This window comes from Microcebus murinus, chromosome 27 (assembly GCF_040939455.1).
Source record: "Microcebus murinus isolate Inina chromosome 27, M.murinus_Inina_mat1.0, whole genome shotgun sequence".
NCBI classification, from domain to species: domain Eukaryota; kingdom Metazoa; phylum Chordata; class Mammalia; order Primates; family Cheirogaleidae; genus Microcebus; species Microcebus murinus.
In genome coordinates this window covers 14,841,902-14,865,249 of record NC_134130.1, presented here as the reverse complement: position 1 = coordinate 14,865,249, position 23,348 = coordinate 14,841,902, and the positions used below count along the sequence as shown (strand labels likewise).

At 38.7% G+C, this 23,348-nt stretch overlaps 1 protein-coding gene across 1 annotated transcript in view; it reads left to right on the top strand.

Moving 5' to 3' along the window:
• Positions 1–23,348, top strand: part of ENPEP (glutamyl aminopeptidase) — a 66,657-nt gene that overhangs the window by 33,339 nt on the left and 9,970 nt on the right. The window contains exons 9-18 of the mRNA XM_012766191.3: positions 1,962–2,027; positions 2,168–2,319; positions 3,167–3,246; positions 10,018–10,154; positions 10,282–10,337; positions 17,289–17,439; positions 18,481–18,554; positions 18,670–18,774; positions 18,863–19,033; positions 22,522–22,662. Of these exons, the coding sequence (XP_012621645.3) occupies positions 1,962–2,027; positions 2,168–2,319; positions 3,167–3,246; positions 10,018–10,154; positions 10,282–10,337; positions 17,289–17,439; positions 18,481–18,554; positions 18,670–18,774; positions 18,863–19,033; positions 22,522–22,662 (1,133 nt within the window). The remainder of the gene's footprint in view (positions 1–1,961; positions 2,028–2,167; positions 2,320–3,166; positions 3,247–10,017; positions 10,155–10,281; positions 10,338–17,288; positions 17,440–18,480; positions 18,555–18,669; positions 18,775–18,862; positions 19,034–22,521; positions 22,663–23,348) is intronic.

Genomic DNA, 23,348 nt, shown 5'->3' with positions numbered 1-23,348 from the left:
TAGTAATAGAAACATTGTTCTTTTCCTTTGACTATGAGGAACTATGACTTAGTCATCATGTAATTTTGACTGGAATGACTATGTCATAATTATTCAAAGTGAAGAAAAAAATTTCTTAATATAGAATATTCAGAAGCACTAATCTAGACTATATAAAATTAGTACCTTTAACATACTGTTCATATAAATTTCCATATAGTCTCTGGTTCAGGAGAAGCAAGGAATTGCAATTTAAAAAAACCAATAACAGCAACAGTGGTAAAAACGACACACACTGATGCAGGATTTAGACTGCTCATATTAATCTCAGGCAAATCTATCCACCTCTGCGGGCACCCAGGTAGTTAGGCAAAGCAGTTTTCTTCACCTCAAAAATGTAAGAGCTGTATCAGATAATATTTAAGGTCCCTTCCAGTTCCAAGATTGTACATTTATGAGCTCAAATTGTGAATATGCAACTAAACTGATCGAAATTAATTTTAAGAAGACACTATTCTATAGAAATCGTCATTGACACATAGCTATGGTTATAATTATTATTACAGGAAGTACTCCCTGGAATGAATACCTAAAATCGATCAGTCTTTGCAGCGTCTCCCTTCCTTTGCCTGCCCCCTGGTGGTAGTTCCAAGAAGTGAATTAACCAAAAATATAAACACGGAGGCCACATTCCAAACTGGCTTGAACCCTATTCCAATCTTCTTGGAGTCCTGCGAAATTGTTTTTCTCTCTGTGCCTGAGAAGAAGAGAAATTTAGAAGATTATGTGCTTAGGCACACCACCTATTGAAAATCATAGCAACTTAGAGTGAAAATGATATGTGCAAAGTTAACAATTAGGAACATTTAAGACGGTTCCATTTCTATCAAAGACTTTCACTTTTCAGAGGGGACAATTCTAGAAAGTAACAGAGGAGTGATACAGCAGGAACTTTGAAAAGTTTCCTGGCAAACCGCAAATGGCTCCCAGTTACGGGATTAGAAGCCTAGGAATTTTTTCTGGGGGTGTATCACACTACATTTGAAAAATTCAGGTACAGAAAGAGATTTTGTGAACAGAGGGAGAGCCTTCTTTTTAAAGGATTTGTATTTTTAAATATTTGAAGAGCGAAGACATTCTCTAAAGTGAATAATGTCCTCAATTCATCCATCATCATCATCATCATCATTATCATCATTAATATTATTATTTAAAGGTTGTAGATTCATTTCCTCAGAGCAGAGGCCAGCAAACTACTGCCTGCAGGCCAAATGTGGGCTACTGCTCTTTTTTATTCTTAGAGATGGGGTCTCACTATGTTGTCCAGAGTGCAGTGGCTGTTCACAGAAACAATCATAGCTCACCGTGGCCTTGCACTTGAACCACTGTGCCCAGCCTCCATCCATTTTTTAAGGCCCATGAACTCAATAAGCTTTCTACTTTTTTTTTTTTTTTACATTTTATATCTTTGCCTCTCCCTAAGAAGGGTTAGAGGCATGCCCTTCCCCTCCACAATGCTCACCACATCCCTGAGAGGCCCCCCCCCAATCCCTGGGGAGCACTACCACCATTTGAGCACCATAGTGTTAATCAGTCAGTACCAATTTGATGGTGAGTACATGTGGAGCCCATTTTCCTGATCTTGTGTCCCCTCACTTTGGATAATGGGCTTAAGCTTAATCCAAGATAGTATAAATGGGGCTAGCTCACTGTCGTTTCTAGTTTCTATGTTTTTTAACGGTTGGAAAAAAATCATAAGAAGAAGAGTATTTCATGATTCATGAGCATTGTATGGAATTCAAATATCGGTGTGTGTGATCTTTTTTTGGAAGACAGCCATGCTCATTCATTACCATTTTGTCTATTGTGGTTCTGTGCTAAGGAGGCAGAATTGAGCAGTTGTGCTTCGTGAGTCAGTTCACATCGTGGAAGCAGGAGAGAAACAAACATTGACTTCTAAAATTCTTATCTTTTGCATACAGATATACCTGGAAAAATACAAATTCAAGAATGCAAAAACTTCAGATTTTTGGGAAGCACTGGAACAGGTAAAGAAGAGTATATCCCCAAATATTTCTTTGTCAGACTTACAAATGATTTCCCAATCCTTTTTTTTGTCTGACTATTCTATCCTTTCATTTTCCCTTATTTGTTAATTAATAAATCTCCATTTTTTTTTCAATGTTAGGCAAGTAATCTACCAGTGCGAGAAGTCATGGACACCTGGACCAGACAGATGGGTTATCCAGTGCTCGACGTGAAAGACACTGGGAACATTGTACAGAAACGCTTTCTGTTGGACTCAAGAGCCGATCCTTCCCAGCCACCTTCAGCTCTTGGGTAAGGCTCTATAACAAATTGCAAAAGAAAAGAAGAAATTTGGCAAAAATACTGGTCATTTGCTTAGATCTTGCTCTTGAGTACATGATTGGTGGGTACAAAGGCACAGTTCTCTTGGGAGAACAAAGGGATTTAAGCCATCAAAAAGACATTTAAGAACTCTTTTAAGAGGCATTTAAGCCTGAAATGTTAAGTACATATTCTATGAACATACCAAGTTAACTCCCCCTCCCTCCACTCTATAAGGAAATACTAAGTAGCTAGAGAGAACAACTGGAAGCTCCTGAAACATGTTTACCTGGTGATTTTTCTTTTGCAGCAAACCGTTCTCATGATTCCAAATAGGAGATATTTACAGGAGACTGGGAGAAGCTTTGGGGGGTGGTGGTGCTGCTATAATTTTGACATAATTTCTAAAATGTGTTATTTCCTTCACAGATTGTCTTCTAAATTCTAAAAATGTCATGTGTTCCTTGAGTGAAACACATTAGGGTGTATGCAACTTTGTGTGTGAATGCTCAATATTATAACATAATCTGTCATATTTCTGCAATTTGTGCAATAGCTTTATTCCAAAGCCTCAAGGAATTTTATTGAAATAATAGTCTTCATCCTTAGCTAACCTTTGGAGACAAATTTCTACATTTTATAGATGAAATTGAAAGCAGTTACACAGCCTATCTTAGTCACCAAAGAGTGTTGCAGTAACTGTATTAACTGTATATTATATACTGGATAATCATGTATAAGGAAAATTGGCTTTCCTATTGCCTTTTAATTATTTTTACTCTTGAAATTTTCACTTTTTGGCGATAAAAGTTAAATTTTTCTTTCTCAAAAATTTTAGTTACACATGGAATATTCCAGTTAAATGGACTGAAGATGGTATATCAAGTATTACACTCTACAATAGGTCAGAAAAAGGAGGTAAATATTATCAGTTGATTTATTTCTTCTTTGAATGAATGTACCACATTAAACTAATATAAGTGTAAAGAAGCAACAATAAAGCTGGAACTTATACGAATTTCAGCTAAATACTGATTCCCAAATCGTTATCTACAATGAGAACTTTTCTGCCTTAAGATATTCTTCTCAGTGATTTACTATGATCCATCTAATAATAAACAGCAGATCCAAAGGGGAAGGGTCACATAAATCAACCACTGGAAGATCAATGTATAAATTTTCCGTCTCCTTTTCCCTCCCTCTCTTCACACCCTTCATCCCGCTCTCCCTTTCTTCCTTTCTTCCTTCATTCCTCCTTTCTTTTTTTTCTTTTTCTTTTTTTTTGAGACAGAGTCTTACTCTGTTCCCTGGGCTAGGGTGCCATGGCATCAGCCTAGCTCACAGCAACCTCAAACTCCTGGGCTCAAGCGATCCTCCTGCTTCAGCCTCCCGAGTAGCTGGGACTACAGGCATGCGCCACCATGCTCGGCTAATTATATATATATATTTTTTTTTTTCTTTTTTTTTTTAGTTGTCCAGCTAATTTCTTTCTATTTGTTTAGTAGAGACAGGGTCTTGCTCTTGCTCAGGCTGGTCTCGAACTCCTGAGCTCAAACAATCCATCTGCCTTGGCCTCCCAGAGTGCTAACCTCCTTTCTTTTTGATTTTTCTTTTTATCAGATCAATAAGCCATTGCATTTCTTAAACTGTTAAGTGAAAAATCTAGGTTTTAAAAATTCTCTTATTAAATGAGACCAATCATTTTTTGAAATGTATTTCTGTGTTCTATCTCCATTGTAAATTAAATGTTTTACTTGAAAGATTTTAGAGTTCTATAAAAACAAGGAGACCTTATCACATAGACCTCCAGATCACTGAACAAATAATAAATAAGGCAGGTTTTAGCAGCAATCCCAGAAGAATCCTGCGTTTTGTACTTTTACCATTGCACTTATTTCAAAACCATTTCTCAGCTAAGACAAACTAGCCTCTTCACCCCAATCCCTGAGGACTCAGTCTCAGAATAGCATCTCGTATGGACTTAACTACCGCTTGTGTTTTCCTGAGGAAAAAGTAGATCACCCATCCTTCATTTACATAGGCTTAATTCTTCTACACAATGTTCTAAAGTATTAATTAGTTACGATTTCTCCAAAGCCTCAAGGAAGTAAATTTTTACCCTGTTTCCAGTAGATTGCTTTTTAAAAAACAGCTTTCTTGACATATAATTCATATACCATGAAATTCACCCATGTAAAGTGTATGATCCAATGGTTTTCAGTATATTCACGGATATGTTAATAATTGACCACAGTCAATTTTAGAGTTTTTTCATCATTTCAAAATAAAATGCTAGCTCTCACTTCTCCACCCTGCCCTCATGCAGCCCTAAGCAACCGCCAGTCTATGTTCTGCCTCTATACGTTTACCTGTTCTGAACATTTCATGTAAATGAAATTATATATGTAGTATTTTGTGACTGTCTTTTCAATTAGCATATGTTTCAAGGTTTGTCCATATTGTAGCATGTATCAATACTTCATTCCTTTTTATTGCTAAATTCTACTCCATTATGTGAATCTATCACCTTTTCTTTACCCATTTATCAGTTGAAGGATATTTAGATAATTTTCATCTTTTGTTATGAATAATGCTGCTGTAAACATTTGTGTACAAGTTTTTCTGTGGATCCAGTAGAATTTTTCTACCTTTTGGGTGTTTTGTTCATTTTGTTTTACTTTTTTTTTTTTGAGACAGAGTCTTGCTTTGTTGCCCAGGCTAGAGTGAATGCTGTGGCATCAGCCTAGCTCACAGCAACCTCAAACTCCTGGGCTCAAGCGATACTCCTGCCTCAGTCTCCCGAGTAGCTGGGACTACAGGCATGCGCCACCATGCCTGGCTAATTTTTTTCATATATATTAGTTGGCCAATTAATTTCTTTCTATTTATAGTAGAGACGGGGTCTCGCTCTTGCTCAGGCTGGTTTCAAACTTCTGACCTCGAGCAATCTGCCCGCCTCAGCCTCCCAGAGTGCTAGGATTACAGGCGTGAGCCACCGCGCCCGGCCCGTTTTATTTTACTTTTATACTTTTTAAACCCTTCTGTGATTTTTACTTTTACCATAAATACTATCAGCTTTGCTATTATGGAGTAAAGACATCTTTATTACAACAAAATTTTCTCTTGCTCATTTATGCTAATAATATTTTTAACACTATGGTCAAAAATTCTAAATTTTTCCAGAATTCCCAGATCAATGCCATTTTTTCTTAGCATTTTTATATATGTTTATGTTGTATTTGAGTACCAAGCTCTGTCTTTTGTGGTCTGTCTTCTGACCATTTTCATACTCATAAGAACATTTGCCAAAGGAAAATGGAGAAGACCAAAAAAAAATACAATTTTAAAAATGTGTAATAGCACTGATAAAAGGCATAATAGGAAAGTTAGGATTCCATTGGGAGGTTTTCAGCAGATTTGGTTTAACTATTGCTACATATTTTCCCTATTGGTCACCATAGGTAGTTGAGGGTTAGAAAAATGTCTCAACAGCTGCTTAATTTGCTGTTTACAAATTTGAAAGCATGAATAATTCATCTACCCTAACCCAATCTACCCAGCATTTTCATGGAATGAGGTTTCCGTACAAGTGAATTTTTGAAATAATTGAAGCTTAATAGAGTGCTTCGTAAAATAAATTTCAAGAGTTCACAATAAATATTGTTCTAATATGTGTTATATACTTCTTAGATAAAAGATTTGGAATAACAAATTTAATCCTTAATTATGTAATTAATTCTTTCAAGCAAGGATTGCTTACATGCCAGACACAGAGGTAGGCATGGAGATAGTTCTGGGAAGGAAAAAAGCATGACCCTACCCCTAGCGTAGATGGTCTAGGGGCGGGTCAGCAGGCAGGTGTAACCCCGTGTGCTAGGTGCGGGTTTGGTAGTACAGATGGCCGAGGCTGCTCACAGAAGCACCAGCCAGATTTGGGAGTTCAGGAAAGGTTACCAGAAGAAGAACATCTCGCCAGAGATTTCAGAGGCTAAAGGTAGAGTGTAAATGCATGGTAAGGTTGACCTAGCTTAGGAGGCTCACGTGCTCTGGATGGAGCGTGCACGTGAGAAATGAGCCCGCAGGGAGCTCCCATGGTCCTCTCTCCCTCTGCCATTACATGTGACACACGCTTGCTCTGTTGACTTATCCATGTCGCCCTCCCACAGAGTATTCCTGGAGGAAATGGAGTGTGTTGATTGTTGTTCTGTGTCTCCAGAAGGTGCACCTAACGGTTGTTTATGGATTGAATGAATGAGTGAATGAGTGAGTGAGTACACTGATGAGAAGGCTTTGATGTTCACAGTGCTGTGATAACAAACCTACCTTTATCTGAAACTTCAGATTCATGGCCGGTCACTTAGCCGGGAGCAAACTAGACATCTCTTCCTACTTCAAAGTGGCTGCTCCATTTTTAGGCTATGCAACAAGTTCCTGTTTCCTGTCTGAGGACATCTTCAGCTCTCAGCTCAGAGCACAGATGACGAATGTGTCCTGAGTGTGCTGAATGGGCAGCCAGCTCATGTTGCCAATCCTCCCTCCCTCCCCTTGGTTTCTTTGATGACTCCATCAGTTAGCAATTCCCAGGCAACAGTGGGACTTCCCCCAAGGTCTTTTATTTGCATCTGTATTGTGCATAATATCTTAAGCATTAAAACAAAAAATTAAATGTGTAATTTTTAACAAAAGAAGAGGACCTTTCCCACCAAACCTTTTCTGGCTATTTTAACCTACTCCAAGTAATCTCTCCTCTCACCAACTATAGTATGTTTTATGCTGTCAGTTTCATCAGTCATTATTCCTAGTATTATTACTTTATATTTTAAACAAAATCATTGTTATTTAAGCTTCATATGTTTCATTCTTTTGGTATCTCAGGCTATCACAAGCTGTCTACTTGTCTAACATTATTTACATATGATAGTAACATTAAAGAACTGTCACGTGTACTCTGTTACTGAAATCTATTGGGTTGGAATTATTAAAAATAGCCTCTAGATGAAATTTTGCAACAGTAATTATCAGTTTTCTTTATAATTTAGGCATATAATCAAAGAAAAAAACAGGAATTTTCTAGAAAGAGCCCCTACCTAGAGATAATTTATTCAATACTGTTATTCATAGAACCAGTAGGAAACAGAACAAAACAATTTAGAAGTTGAGTGATAAAGTATTATGTGGTCACTAAACTTACATTTCCAAATATATAAAATGAAATTGCAAGGTGTTTACAATATAATTTCAAGTGAGCAAAGACTACTAATCATAAAAAGAGTAGGGTCCAATTTGGTGTGTAACATATAGATGATATATACATGCACACACACAGAAGATAAAAAGATGTTAATTACAGTGGGCAATTTTTATATTTTTCTTTATACTTTTTTGTATTTTCCAACTACCTCCTAAAGAATATATACTATTGTTATAATTAGAAGAAAAACTCCTACTTCTATGTGCCACTGGGAATAGGCATCAGTACTTTAGTTCTACTCACTTCATTACGTAACTAAACAACCCAACAGCGTTTTGCTGTTGACAACTGTTCTGAAAGTAGCATGAACTTGGAAAGTCCTTAACTACTGACTCGCTGGATCTCAGCTTCCTCATCTATAAAGTGAGAGAAATCACAGTAACTCTAGATAGGCTTAACTAGCGACATATAAAGCACACTAAAAGACAGTAGTATTTAGATGGATTGCCAGGAACTTCTCGATGTTATTTATATTTGCTTTGCTATTTATAGAACTGGCAGCATATCCCTTTTCATAATAACGGGATAGCTACCATCTGCTGGATGCATAACTATGTGACCAACACTTTACTTATTTTATCTTATTTAATCTTCACAATAGCCCAGCAAGGGATTTTTATCCCTATTTCCCTTGCGGTGAACTGGGACATAGAGGGGTCAAGTGATTTGGCCAAGGTCACAGAGCTAGTAAGTCGCAGAGCAATGATTTCATTCTAGGTCTTCGGACTCCCAAGTTCATGCTTTTTCTCCTGTAACATATGGCTTTACACTTAGCAAGCGACTGTCCTCCTGATATATTCAAAGTGTACGGTTGCCAAAAGATTAGCTTCCTTTCAACAGCTAGTCCATGGGAGAATGACAAAGAAAGATAAATACTACATGAGTTAGGTAAGGGTTTATAATTTGTCAAGTACTTACTCTGAAAGTTCCTAAAGAAACGTATTGTCTTGTCGAAGAGCTTATTCATGTATTATGAAAAACTACTGTGCCCTGGATACCTTCCAGAGCTTGCAAACACTTCCAAAATTTAAATCATCTTTCCTCCCAAGCTGACTCACCTTCCTCTAGTCTCCAATGGCAGCCCCATAATTCATCCAATCATGCAATCCATTTCCCCCTTCTCTAACTGTCCACATCACTCCAGAAAAAGGGTTCTGTTGATTTTACTCGTGATATGTCTCGTGAGCACATCACCTCCTTTCAATTTCCATATTCTCCACGAGTGTAAGCTCTCATCCTCTCTTGCCCCAGGTTATTACAGTGGACTCTAAATTCTTGCCTCTAGAATCTCCTCCAAAATGTTTCTCATGCCACTATCAAAATTATCTGTTCATACTCAGGTATGTTACTTTCCCACTTAAAAATCTTCCCTGTTTTCCTACCTCTCAGATGAGTTCCTTAAATGGTATTAATATCTGGCTGATCTTTATTTCCAGCCTCATCTGCTATTTTCAGATTCACACCCGATATCATCACTACATTAAACTATTTCAAATTCCTCAAATATACTAAGTGTCCCTACAGCATTATTTAAATTGTGTGTTGACCATGTAAACGAAAGAGTATATGAATTGAAAAGTATAGGAGTAATGCTAACAAACAGTAGTCATGTCAGACCATAGATATTATTTTAAGTGCATATTTTTTTTTACCTAAAACATAAGTCTCTGTTCCTTCAATGTTGGGCTTCTAAAATCTATATGCTAGAGCCCTATGTAAATATTGAATGCTACTTTAGAAAGAAAGTTAATTTGGTACATGCATTGATGAAAAAGCATTGATGTAAACAATTGAAATAAAGAAGTAGGAGACTTTACAAAGATAAATAAAATTGAAAGAGCAAGTATGAAATGGATTACAAAGTCAAGAATGTTGCATTTGGATTTCAATTCTATTGCAACACATGTTAAAAGTGTTACAGATTCTCAGTTTATTATTCTGCTTAGCAATGGTCATTTTCATCAACTTTAATGTTGATTTTAATAAACAAAGTATTCTTTCAAGTGTTTATATTTTTATCCCCTCTCCAGGCTGCCCCAGTGAATATACTTTGTGTAATTAATCCATTATGATTAGGAATATATGGACTACCCCTGAAGGCATGGACGTCTCTGTCTGTTTTCTTTTGTTAAGGAATTGACCAGCACAAAATTATTTCACCCATTTGGCAAGCTTCTGCTAGTAAGAAGTACAAGTCACTAATTACAGGACACTTATTTATATTACTTATTTCTTTCTTAGCTCACTCACTCCAGTGACTTTCTAAAGTTAGGCAACTAAGTAGGAATTAGGCTTTGGGGCTTTGGATCCAAATCAGACTTGACTCCTTGAGTTACTATTTCTTTTCTTTTCTTGTCTTTTTGCCCTCTGGGTCTAATTTCTCTGTGTTTATAGTACATGCAAACATGTTTCTCATTAGTGTTTATTTACTACCACAGGAATCACTTTGAACTCTTCTAATCCTAGTGGAAATGCTTTTCTCAAAATAAACCCAGATCATATTGGGTTTTATCGTGTAAATTATGAAGAACTAATTTGGAACCAGATAGCCAAAAATCTTTCCTTGAACCACAAGGTAAGAGATAGCAATGATTGGGAATTGTTTTATTTTTGTTCTAAGAACAGCATCTTCATGATATTAATTTTTTTCAACATGCTGTGCTTTAAGATTCATGTTTCTTACCTCTCCTCCTTCTTCTCAGGACTTTTCTTCTGCTGATCGTGCAAGTCTTATTGATGATGCTTTTGCCTTGGCGAGGTGAGTTTTGGAATGAGACTAGATTACTTAAAATATTCTGGGTTTTGTCATAAATCTTTTTTTTTAAATGAATTACAACATTGAAGTATTAATCAATTTTAGCTTAAAATATCCAAAGCTACTATTTAAAACATTATTGTTTTTAACTCTCTCTTTAGAAGTTCCTATGAGCCTCATAGTCAAAATACTGATATTGAACCTTCGTGTACACACAAAAACTCACCTACCCTATTAATTTTGAGTATGGTTTGTCTACATCAGAGTCTTTGAGCTAATTAGGAGTGACATTTACAAATGCTCAAAAGTGAACCTTCCTAATTTGATTTAATAAAAAGACAAACAATGTTTCATTAATTCAGTTCTCTGAGCCCAAGCCCACTGTAAGGTTTTGTGGCCAGAATTGTCAAATCTTGCTCAGGTCATTGGGGTAAGAAGAATGAGCTGTGGTGCTCTAGGGCTGATCATAATGAAGGCACCCTTTAGGAAATTTGACTTTTCCCCTCATAGCCTGATGTTGACTTGCGCTTAGAAAAAAGATAATCAGCATAGATTGGGGGAACTGAGGAGTAGTTCCCATGGTACCTCTACATTTTTTTGTCATGTAGTCTAACACCGGTAATTCCACAAGCATTTATTGAGTTTCTGGTACTTTTCAGGAACTGGGAACACAGCCGATTTGATTTCTCTGACTTTGTCGTGGCTTCATCCTAGATGTGAGCAATATTCTGAGAGAGAGATGCCACTTCCTTAGGTAGTCTCCTATGACCCTTTGTGTGGGTGTCCCTCTTATGGGCCCTATATTTCCCCACAATATTATATTGCCCTTGTTTATTAATTGTCCATTTGACTCATCAAACTGTAGGTTCCATGAGAGTGGGTACCGAAACCCATCTGTGACCCTGTGTGGCCAGGATGCTCAATAAATACTGGCTGAATAGGTGGCTCGAAGAGTAGTATGACAGTACTAAAGGCAGGGGTACTATTTGATGTACACTTCCCAGAGAGCATATTGGTAGTCAGAAAACCTTCTTGACATTTTTAAAGGATGGAATTATAGGGTTAAAAAACAGGCTTTTGAGTCTGTTTCAAATCCTAGTTCCATATAACTTTGAGTGAATCTCTTAACTTCTCTCTGCCTCAATTTCCTTATTATTAAAATGGAGTTGACCTTATAAGATTTTGGTGAGGACTAAATGAGATCATGGACAGATAGCACTGAAAAGATTATCTGGTGTGTACAGAGTGCTCAATAAATTATATTACTTGACCAAAATGCATTGACCATTGATTAGTAGCAGCAAAAGATGCAATTAGAGAAGCTCTTCTGAATTTGTAATCCAGATTCCCTTTGTAGGTAACGGACAATAGGTTAGGATGCTTTTTAGTGAATCTCCAAGTTTAATCTCCTGGATATGTAATAGATTAGTTATTTTCACTATATTATAGTATACCATTCACTCACGTAATGAATATGTATTGAGGATCTAGTATTTGCCAGGTAGACCCTGGGGAATTAAATGATGAAAGAAGATGATCAAGAAGCAGTTTAAAACATAATAGAACTACTTAGAATTTTTTCCTGGAAAACTCTCCTGTGAATCCACTGTACCTTTTCCAAAGCTCAGCTGCTTGGCTGTTAGACATTACAAAGCACTGTAATATCTGTATAGTTCACTTCCCATCACAGCACAATGCAGACAGTTCATTTTGCCCTACGATGACATGAAAGCCTCTTGAACCGCACTCGGTGAGGAGCCGTGTGTAAAGCAAATAGCTCATACTATTGAAAGACTTTCTCACTTTTGCTCAGCTCCTCGGCCATAACCCCATAAAATTTTGAAAAGCTGTGGAAAAGAAGAAAGTGAAACAAATTCGAAAGCCAAAACAAATGTAGAATCCCACAGCAACAGAGCTGGAAAATACCCGAGCCGTCACAGGCCAGATTTCTGTTTGCAGCGCATCCAGAAAACTGCAATCAGAGAGAAACAGAGTCTGCCAAAGCTGGGTAGAGCTGAGAGGATGGCTTAAAAGGCCACCTATGCTAAGACCACTGTGAAACTTTAGGGAGCAAAAAAAGCAGAAATGTGCAGTTAAATAGGTAAGTGCCTGTGGCAGGATTAGTGTTTACACAAGCCTACTGAGGCATTCAGAAGGAATGTTTTTATTATGTTCAATAATTAGGACTAAAAGGGTGCACCTAAAAATAAACATATCCTTGTTCCCTGTCCCTTTAAACTTGCTCTGAAGAGCCAGTCCTCTTGCTGCCTGCTGGGGAGTTACTCTTTGGTCAAGGTGAGGAGTAGAGATTCGCCCCATCTCTTCCAGTTCCCCAAGCGCTCTCAGCTCCATAAGATTCTCAGTCAAGTGAAACCATCAGAGCTGTCTACTTCATCTAAAGCTTCTCCCTGCCCCAAGCTCAGGCCAGCCTCGGGCCGGCCACCCGCAGCGGGAATAGGCGCTTGATGTCTCCCAGTTTCCCTGCTGGAAACTTCTTCTCCCCGCTCGCCCCACTGCCTCCGGTTTCTCCAAAGTTAAGGCAAGGAGAGCAAGGCGGGAGAGCAGGAGAGAGGAAGACAGGTTCCGACGTGCTGTCTGTCTACTTTTGGTCCTTTCTGAATTCCGCAGACGGTCCATGCCGACCCTTGTCCTTGCGCGGTGTTTCCCGGCGTTTTGGCCACCCGTGCCCGTGCCATCGCCAAGGGTCTTCCTCTTGCAGCTCCCTTCAGGCGGGCGAGGGGAAACCTCTGACCCCCTGTGGTCCACAGGAAGTGTTCACGCACCCTGTGTCCCTGCCATGTTTGGAGGGACAGGCCACCCCCAACCCCCGCTCCTCGGTCTGAGGCCGGAGCACCAGCCAAGCACTCTCACCCTTGAGATCCCTCAGGGTGCCAGACACACCAGGCCACCGTACCCCAAGCCCCAGGACATGCAGGACCGTCTCTTTGAGAGGTCCCAGCAAAACCCTTTCCTTAGGCTTCATCCGTTGGCAAAGCATCTCGTGCCCCTCGTCCTGGGGGGAGGGCGCCCAGGCGCACTGACAGCGCTCTCCCCGGCCCTCTGCCACCCCGTCTCTCTCCTCCTTGGCCTCGCTAATCTCTGTCATAGCCCGTTGGTGGCTTATCACCTACGGATCACAAAGACCTGTTCTTGACCGAGTGAGTCCTGGTTTGGCGGTCCGGCATCTTCCTCTGGAGTGTGGGCTAAGGATCCTGGTCTTGGGGACGCGCCGAAGCTGAGACAGACAGAATCATTTTTTCCCCACCTTTTATAATAGTTTTGTTGTTTTTCCTTCACGATAGCTGGCACTGTGCTCTGCAGCCAGGAGAGGGGGGCGGCAGCACCGGGGAGGCAGGGCGCACTGGCTGGCACGCCTGCGGGGGGGCGGGAGTCGCCAGGCCAGGGAAGAATGGCGAAGGGGACCGCCTAAAAGACCACCTAAGCTAATGATCCAAGCAGAATGTCAGCCAAGTGCCCAGGACCTGTGGCTCCAAGGATAGCCGAGGTAAGGGCCGGTCTAGCGCCAAAGGACCACGGCTGGACACCAGCCACGCCCTCGGGGTACACGGGTCGGAACATTCTTATAAGTGTTTGTAGAGGTCACCAGGGGACAACACAGACCCTGCAACAACTTTTCCCATCTGCTCATGTACTGCCTTTAAAGGAAGGGATGAGATGGGGAATGGGAAAATAATCCAAAGGAGATTAAGTTAGAAATTTTGATTTATTTGGCAAATCAAGGGCAAGAAGCTAGATGGCTTGGGAACTTTTTTATGCTCCTCACACCACCTGGAGGTCTTGCTGAGGAACCCAAGCACATGGGCTCAGCTTCATCCATTTTTACTGTCCCTGTCAAAGAGCCATGTTTGATAAGACTCTATACTTGGACTTCTCTAAGAATGACTGTAGGCCGGGCACAGTGGCTCATGCCTGTGATCCTAGCACTCTGGGAGGCTGAGACGGGTGATCATTTGAGCTCAGGAGTTCGAGACCAGCCTGAGCAAGAGTGAGACCCCGTCTCTACTAAAAATAGAAAGAAAATTAGCTGGACAACTAAAAATATATATAGAAAAAATTAGCCAGGTATGGCGATGCATGCCTGTAGACCCAGCTACTCGGGAGACTGAGGCAGAAGGATCGCTTGAGCCCAGGAATTTGAGGTTGCTGTGAGTTAGGCTGACGCCACGGCACTCTAGTCTAGGCAACAGAGTGAGACTCTGTCTCAAAAAAAAGAAGAACTGTGTAGTCTTTCCACATTATGCCCAGGAAAACAAAACTCAGACATTCTGCTACAAGAGTCCCCAACCTTCCTGGGTGCCTTAGCCCATGATAGAGGAGCAAGAATGCCCTCAGATGACCTCTGTGTCTTCTTCTCCATTGCCTTTGGTGGGAACTTTATGTTATAGCTTCCATCCTCTCTACATTCTAGATGATAGTAAAATTCTACAGTTTAAGTACCCCAGCGTGGGCTCTTACTATATAAATGGAAGATGTTTGAACAAAGAAATTTCTCAACCAAGTCTGGCCTTCAGACCTGCTGTTTGTCTATGGACTTACCAAATGGAGTTTGAGACCCAAAGTTGAGTAAGAATGCCATCTTGGGTTGGGTTCCCTAGAAGCAGGGACTGAAATGGAGGTTCCCATACCAGTGGTTTTTTGAGCGAGTACTCTCATGAGGTAGGTAGTGAGAGAAGCGGGACAGGGCAGGGGGAAATAGCTGAGCAAACTGTGGCCTCAGCTGGAGTGTAGCTTTGCCAGATTCCACTGGGAAGCAGGAATGGTACCAGAGAATGGGTCCAACGTGAGGGAGGCTGGCTGGCCTTGTGTATTCCAGAATCAGACAATCCGTGCGTGTGTGTGTGTGTGTGTGTGTGTGTGTGTGTGTGTAGGGGTGGTTGCATCACCTCACAGTCAAGATGGATGTTTTTGGCCAAGGGTTATTCCCTGGAGAACACAGCAGCCAGCACAGCACTAGAAGGGGGCCTGGCAAGGGGACTGCAGATGTCTTTGTTCTAAAAACCAGTTCTCATCCTGTGGTCCCCACCAGCGTATCAGCGTTGCCTAGGAATTCGTGGGAAACACACATTCTTGGGACCTACCCAAGACCTCCGGAATCAGAAACTCTGGGAGTAGGGCTCACCAGTATGTATTTAACAACCCTTCCAGGTGTTGCTCATCTATGCTCAAATTTGAGAATTCTGGTTCTAAATGATCCTGTTCTTCCTCTGATGTATCAGATAGCGCTGATCCAGTGGGTAGGATCTTCGGAGTTACATGGTTTGTGGGGAATGAAAAGTGTATCAGCTTAATTCTCAAAATATTCTCTCTCTAACACCAAGCAGCAACAACTCACTCCCAGGCCGGTTCTTGTGACTGTGCGACTCAGACCTAAAGAAAACAAGTGATGTCAAAGGAGAACTACTACATAGCTATCAAGTGCACTGGAGAAAATTAGGCATTAGAATAGGATATTGATTTTTCAAGCATTTGAATATATAGCATTTAGTCAGGACCTTTGGATCATTGGATTCTCTCCTTACTTCTATTTATGCTATCCAATTAGCCAATTTTTCTGGCTTTTGCAACAAAAGCCCATTCCTCCCAGTCCTTTCACCTACTAAAAGGGTGCAGCCCACTTGGTTTCTTGCCAAAGAATCTGTTAGTCGTCTTCTACTTTCAGTAATCTTTTCATGAATTTGATCCTCAGAGTGATAACTATTCTTTATAACTTTCCTAAGAAAAGTTGACTGGACATAGTTGTTGCTCCACCCACCTGGGAAATAGAAAATTATTAAAGTTAGAAAATTCTCAAGGTAAGCTTCAGATGTCAGCACAACATTCCAAAATCTTTTAGTTAACAAATGCTCTCAACGGAACACTCTGTTTCTCAATATTATTCATACTTTTATTAAAGGCAGCTGAACGCTCCAAAATGTAAAGACTACGAATTGAGAAAACAAGAAAGGGAATCAGCTCTCTGAACTGAAAACAAACTCTGTAGTGTTTCTTGTCAGTGTAAATCATATGAAGCCAAGGCTTTTATTACTATCACTCCAATATTAGTTCATTCTTTAATCAAACTCCTAGGGAAGAAATCAAGCTATAATTACATTATTATTCATTCAAAAAATGACTCAAGCGGGGCAAAGACAACACGTGTAATCTAAACATTTATACGTCTGTAATATGCTGAAATAAAAAAAAATTTTAAAAATTAAATTGAAAAATAAAAATACCTTTAACACTATTTAATCTTAAAAAAATGACCTCAAACATAATAGCACTCAAGGCATCAGTATTCCTAAATCAATAATTTAACAATTCTTTAAACTTCCAAAATTTAATTTGGAAAAACAGGACTCCCATCTAAAAGTCTTCCAAATAAAATTTGAAGTTATAGCAGGTTCCCGAAAACATGATTTCAAAAAATTCTAAAATTCCTTTGAAAGGGGAATAAATTGGATTCTTTTATAAGAAATAAGATGTTAAAAATGAAAATATAGGTTCAATTTGAATGTTTTAAGCATTCAGTGTTCATGAATACTGTTATTCATGTTCTTTATAAGCAAACGTAAATAATTTCAAAAACTACATTTATAATGGTGCATTTATATGTTATAATCAGCTTGTAAACCTGAAATGTAGAAGTTTCTATTAATATTAACTGTATAGTCAAGTGGCTTTTGTTTTATGTGAAATTTTGCTATAGTGATTTTTCAAATGTACATCTTAATGTCTGTCTTCCTCCTTACTATCGAATGTAGGAAAGCATGAATATATCATTTTGAACAAAACTTTTTGATTGATCTTCAACAATAAATGCAATTTCTTATTTGTTTAATAGTGTTCTCATTAATATGGAACACTGATTGTCATATTAGTACTTTCAGTCAAATGGAAAATAAGGTCTATGGTTTTTAACTAACTGCGTTATTTTTTGTTTTTCTTTCTCAGAGCTCAACTGCTAGATTATAGGGTGGCTCTGAACTTGACCAAGTATCTGGAAAGGGAAGAGGATCTTTTACCGTGGCAGAGAGTCATTTCGGCTATCAGCTACATCATTAGCATGTTTGAAGATGATAAAGAGCTATACCCTGTGATGGAGGTGATGTTAATGCTCTGGTATCTTATGAGAGTAAATGTTTGGCCATTAGTAGAACAGGATGCTTTCTGAGAGAAGGAGCCTCTGGGTACACAAAAGCATATCTATCTGCCGGTTGGAATCAATAGAAAGTGCAAAGACTTGACTAATCAAAGCAAAGATAGGCTATCTATTTTTTTTTTTTCGTTGGAAGTGTATTAGTATTTGTGGTTCTGTATACCAACCACTTAAAGGTATATTTCAGTGTTAGATGGAATATAAAAATGAATATTTTATTTACAGTATACAACATTTTAAACCATAAATACTAACAAGATCCTATTTTTAGTGTATTTAGCTATGTTACAATGAATTATTCTTACCAAAATATAACATTATATTTTCTTGTTCTTACTGACGACATTTCCACATAGAGATTTTGTTATAAGATTGTCATTCTAAATACCTTTTTTTTTTTTTTTGCTTCATGATTTCTATAGCACAGGACACTTGTAATTTTAAACAAATTCTGGATTCAAATCTCTAGCTCTTCCACTTACTGAATGAAAAAACCTTGAACAAATGATTTTATATTTGTGAATCTTAATTCGCTTTGTACAATAGGAACATTAGCACTTGCCTGCCTTTGGTAATGGCATAATGAGGATCAAATAATATAAAAGTCCTTTGTCAATCCTAAGGCAGTATACAAATATCAGTTATTTTTATTATTCTGTCAATACTGCAACAATCTTTTTAGTGCAGGAAGTATGTCAGATGTCTTTATATTTATGACATATGTTAACTAAGAAATGGAGGTTAAAAGAGGCTTACCCAAAGTTTTATAGAACATTACAGAAAGATCCAGGATGGTTCATATATTCAGGATTGAAGCCAAATTGCCATGTGATAAAAACTGAACACATTCCTTTCCTAAGGGCAAGCCCAAAGTTCTCTGAACTAGTAGGAAAATAGATTACAACAGGGAGCTGTAGATTATAATAGTTGAGATACTGTTGGTAAGTAGTAAATTATTACTCACTGTACACGATTCTTTTATTTCAGGAATACTTCCAAGGTCTGGTGAAGCCCATTGCAGATTCTCTGAAATGGACCGATACTGGAGACCATCTCACAAAGTTATTTTTTATCTTTTAAAAATTAATATTCATTTGACATTTGTGTGCTTTAAGACATGTTGAAAAGTGCTTAAGGTCCTGGCTTTGGGTTTTTTTTTTTTTTTTTCCTTTTAAGGTTACTCCGTGCCTCTGTGCTAGGGCTCGCATGCAAGATGGGAGACAGAGAAGCCTTGAGCAACGCTTCCCAGTTATTTGAGCAGTGGCTAAGCGGGACTGTAAGGTGACTCCTTGCCTTGTTTTATTTCTAGAACACTCTGAACTGAGAAAAAAAGCAATCAAAGTCTCTGAAACACTGTTTCTTCTTCTAGTCTTCCTGTAAATCTCAGGCTTCTGGTGTATCGGTACGGGATGCAGAACTCTGGCAATGAGACTTCATGGAACTACACTCTTGAGCAATACCAAAAAACTCCATTAGCTCAAGAAAAAGAAAAACTGCTCTATGGATTAGCATCAGTGAAGAGTGTTCCTCTTTTGTCAAGGTAAACTGGGCTTTTATTTTACTTATATGAAATAAGTGTCTTTAATAGTTCATGTGCCACAGTCTCTTTAAGAGTTATTAAGGTATAGGCTGGGCGCAGTGGCTCATGCCTGTAATCCTAGCACTCTGGGAGGCCAAGCTGGGAGGATTGTTTGAGCTCAGGAGTTTGAGACCAGCCTGAGCAAGAGCAAGACCCCATCTCTACTAAAAATAGAAAGAAATTAATTGGCCAACTAAAAACATATAGAAAAAATTAGCCGGGCATGGTGGTGCATGTCTGTAGTCCCAGCTTCTCAGGAGGCTGAGGCAGGAGGATCACTTGAGCCCAAGAATTTGAGGTTGCTGTGAGCTAGGCTGATGCCACAGCACTTTAGCTCCGGCAACAGAGTGAGACTCTGCCTAAAAAAAAAAAAAAAAAGAGTTATTAAGGTATAATGTCTTCCACAGAAAAATCTATTAAAAATTATTTTCCCTCTGAGAAACAAAATATCCATGTAAGATTGGCTTAAACAATAAATAAATGTAATGTCACATGAAAAAATTCTGGAGGTAGATAATTTCCAGTTGTGTGCAGTGGCTCAATATTCTCACCCAGAACCCAGGCTCCGTCTCTTTCTGTTTTGCCATGTTTAACGTGCTGGATGTCTCAAGACTTCCAGAGCTCAAAATATTTTGTCTTTACACAAATATTTCCAACGAAAGAAGGACAGAATCAAAAGAGTTTCTCCTCACAAGGCTTTGTGTTTATGCTAAGAGGACAATTATCTCCATTTCCCTTCATAATCCAAAACTGGGTCACACTTGATCATTCTGGGTCACACTCCAGGTTTACTACTTGATCATTTGCTGATGAGGATGAACTTGAATTCCGTTGACTGATTTGAGCCAACTATGATTCTCTGAGCTTGGGGTAGTGGTCTACCTTACCTTGTATGGAGGATATCTAATGATACCTCAACAAAACTGGGCTCTGTCCATAGAGAGAGAGGAGTGTCTGTCACAGTATATAGGTGCACACACACAGAAATCTATTTACGTTCCATTCAGAAGGTACAAAGACTACTTGAAGTTCACCTATGAATCTTTTTCCATTCTATATCTATGCCCCAAATCAACTAGCTTCTGCCTTGCTTGATTCATTTTTTTATGTAGTTGTGGTGTCTGAGTTATTTACTTCATTAGTTTAATCAACACTTATGGCATCCTTTCTAGGTATAGGTATATAGATTATGGGAATGTGGGAATGAAAAGGAATAAAACAGGATATCTATCTTTGAGAAGCTTACAGCTTCATGGGAGAAGCAGACTTTAAATAGTAAACTACAATGCAATACCAACTTGAAAGGACTACCAGAAGCAGTGTGCTCTTACTTGGCAGAGCCAGCAATACACGTTCACTGTCTTACCCCAGGGCTATCTGTCAGTTCTCCTGTTCTCTGCCACAATAGTCCATGAAGAACTTGATCATCTTGACATCCCACAAAACATCACACTGATCCATTACTTTGATGGCACTGTGCTGATTGTATCTGATAAGAAAATCAGCAGGTACTTTAGATGCTTTAGTAAGACTCTTGTGAACTAGGGAATGGAAGGTAAACTGCACAAAAATTCAGGAGCCCACCACTTGAGTGCAGTTTCTGGAAGTTCAGTGGTCTAGAGCATATTGCAAGATTCCCACTGAGTTGAAAGGAAGTTGCTGCCACTTGCATGGCCTACCACAACAAAAGATCACTTTAGTGGGCTTAGTAAGCTCTTCTTCAATTTTGGTGGCAACATATCCCACATTTGAATGTGTCACCTCTACCATCTACAAAGTCAGTTTGGAATGGCGACCAGAGCAAAAGAAGTTTCTGCAGCAAGTCCAGGCTGTGGTAAAAGCTTCCCCAGAATTTCTTTCTCATCTGAAACATAAGATAAATGTGTTGTGTTTTCATATAAGTAGATTTACCCACACAACTGCAAGTACAAAGAAAGTGTAGATAGTCCTGGAGTAAAAGTTCAATCTTCTAGAGTTCCTTGCCTTCCTTGTGTTCCTACTGACCTTCTGTACAGGGAGACATTCACCCTTGTGGTACTGGAGAAAGAGACCTCTGGTCTTTGCTGGTTTTGCGTTAAGGTATCTGCCCATTTTGGTCCTGGACGAGAGTTTCTTGAGATTTCATTGATCACATTACGTACTGGAGCCCTGCGTGTCATGCAGAGATCAGAGCTGTGGTCCCAGGCAATTGCTTCGGTTCATGAAGTGCCTACCTACATGGTATGGCATTTCTGTCTCCCTGGCAGCCCTTCCAGCAGCCCCACCTCTTATTGCTAGGCTGAAAAACTTCTACGTCCCCTTTACGGTATCCACAAGTCAAAGGAATCAGGAAAATTACCTTAAGCCCATTAACATATTCACCTTCTTCCCCTCACCTTGCTTAGGACATACTCTCTCCCACGCCATTTAGCTGCCGAACTGTAGCCTCTTGTCTAGGGAATGGTGCAGGGAGTGGCGTTGTCCAGTTTCCCACGTGACACAGAGTTTCCTTAAAGCTTGTGTTCTCCAGTCTCCCTTAGGGTAAATTTCTATGGTCAAGTGTGTTAGGGCTCTTGGTATAGTAATAAAAATACACAAAATTTAGAAATATCTTTTCTCTTTGACAGAGGCTGACACTCAAAACTTAGTATCTCGCAATTCAAGTTGAACAGTGATCCTTTTGTTAACGTAATTGCCTCTCATCCTCCTAAAGATGTGAAGGAATGGTGTCAATGGGTAGGGTGCCAAGGGGCAGCAAGACTTGGAGAATATGAAAATACATCTGATCTATCAGCGGTGGATATCTATTTTCACTAGACAGCTCACAGTGAATAAAATAAATGCTGATCTTATTTGGAAACACTTTTCAACACAATATGCACTTATAAAGTCTTAGGCTAGGAAGGCAACTCTGGGTACAGCCATGGCATAAATTTGATAAAATCTATCCATTTTATTATTTAATTTATCTTGTACTTATTTGCATTATGCTATAATTACAACCAGCTAATCTAACCATATAGGTTTCTTAGAAGATTGTTTCTTATAGTCTAGGGAAGAACAAACAAAGTTAACTGTTATCCTGTAAAGAATAAGAGCATAAATTCTTTCTCTTAAATTAGTGGGATAATAAGTGATTAAAGTGCTCTGTTCTATGAATACTATTTTTAAAGATTAATAGTTAAGATTCTGTATTTTTGTATTCTTTTGAGTATTTCCAAAATAATTTAATTTTTTAATGTTCCTATGGTTTATATTTTACTAGTTCTCAAAATCATAGATTGTTCTTTAAAAACAGTTAAATATATTAGAAACTTTTAAATTGTCTTTCATTATTTGTCATATTTAATCAACTTTGTCAGCTGATTCCTCAAGAACTGAATTGCTGGAATGAAAATTATTTTGTATTGGAATTTAGTTAAGAGTGAACATTAAAAATTCATTTTATTTTTCTCTTTGGCTTCTCTTAGGTATTTGGATTTGCTCAAGGACACAAGCATTATTAAAACTCAGGATGTGTTTACAGTCATCCGCTATATCTCATATAACAGCTATGGGAAACAAATGGCCTGGAATTGGATACAACTCAACTGGGACTATCTAGTCAACAGGTGGGATGATCAGATAATAGTCTGCTTTTCTCTTTGTTTCCTTTCACCTACAGGTCCCTCTTTTTCTCTTTGGAGCCCTTTCTCTGGCATATATGCAATACCTGAAATGGCATATTATTAGAGATAAAGGATCGTGGTATTTTCTTTCCAGGGAAGCAAGATAGTAGTTAATTTTAGGCACAGTCATTTTTCTGGAAATTATTGCTTCCAATTGATCTATAAGATTCTGAGATCTGGAGATATGACTAAATAGCATCATTTTTAGTTTTATTAAAACAAGTTAATACAATTCTGTCTGTTGTGCTGGTACCTAGCAAAATGCCATGTACATATTTAGTTCTCAATTAATAGTTGATGAAAACTAAATAAAAATTTTTGGACTAGGGTTCAAATTAGAGCCCTATATAAAATTGACCTTTTATGGGTGGTAACGTTTATCTGCCGTGACCAGGCAAGTAAATTTCAAGTGTTATGAATAGTTCTTAAAAGGGAACTATATTTCCCAGGTAATAACAGTTTCAAAATGGGAAATAGCAAGGACAAGAAAAGAGCAAAATCAACAAAAGAGATGCTTTTCCATATACTTCTTCTTTCTTCAGCATCATGCAGAGGAAATATTGTCAGTCTTGGTTTGGGTCTTCTAAATATAATGCTCAATTTCCATTAAAAAGGCATTTCCTTGACAG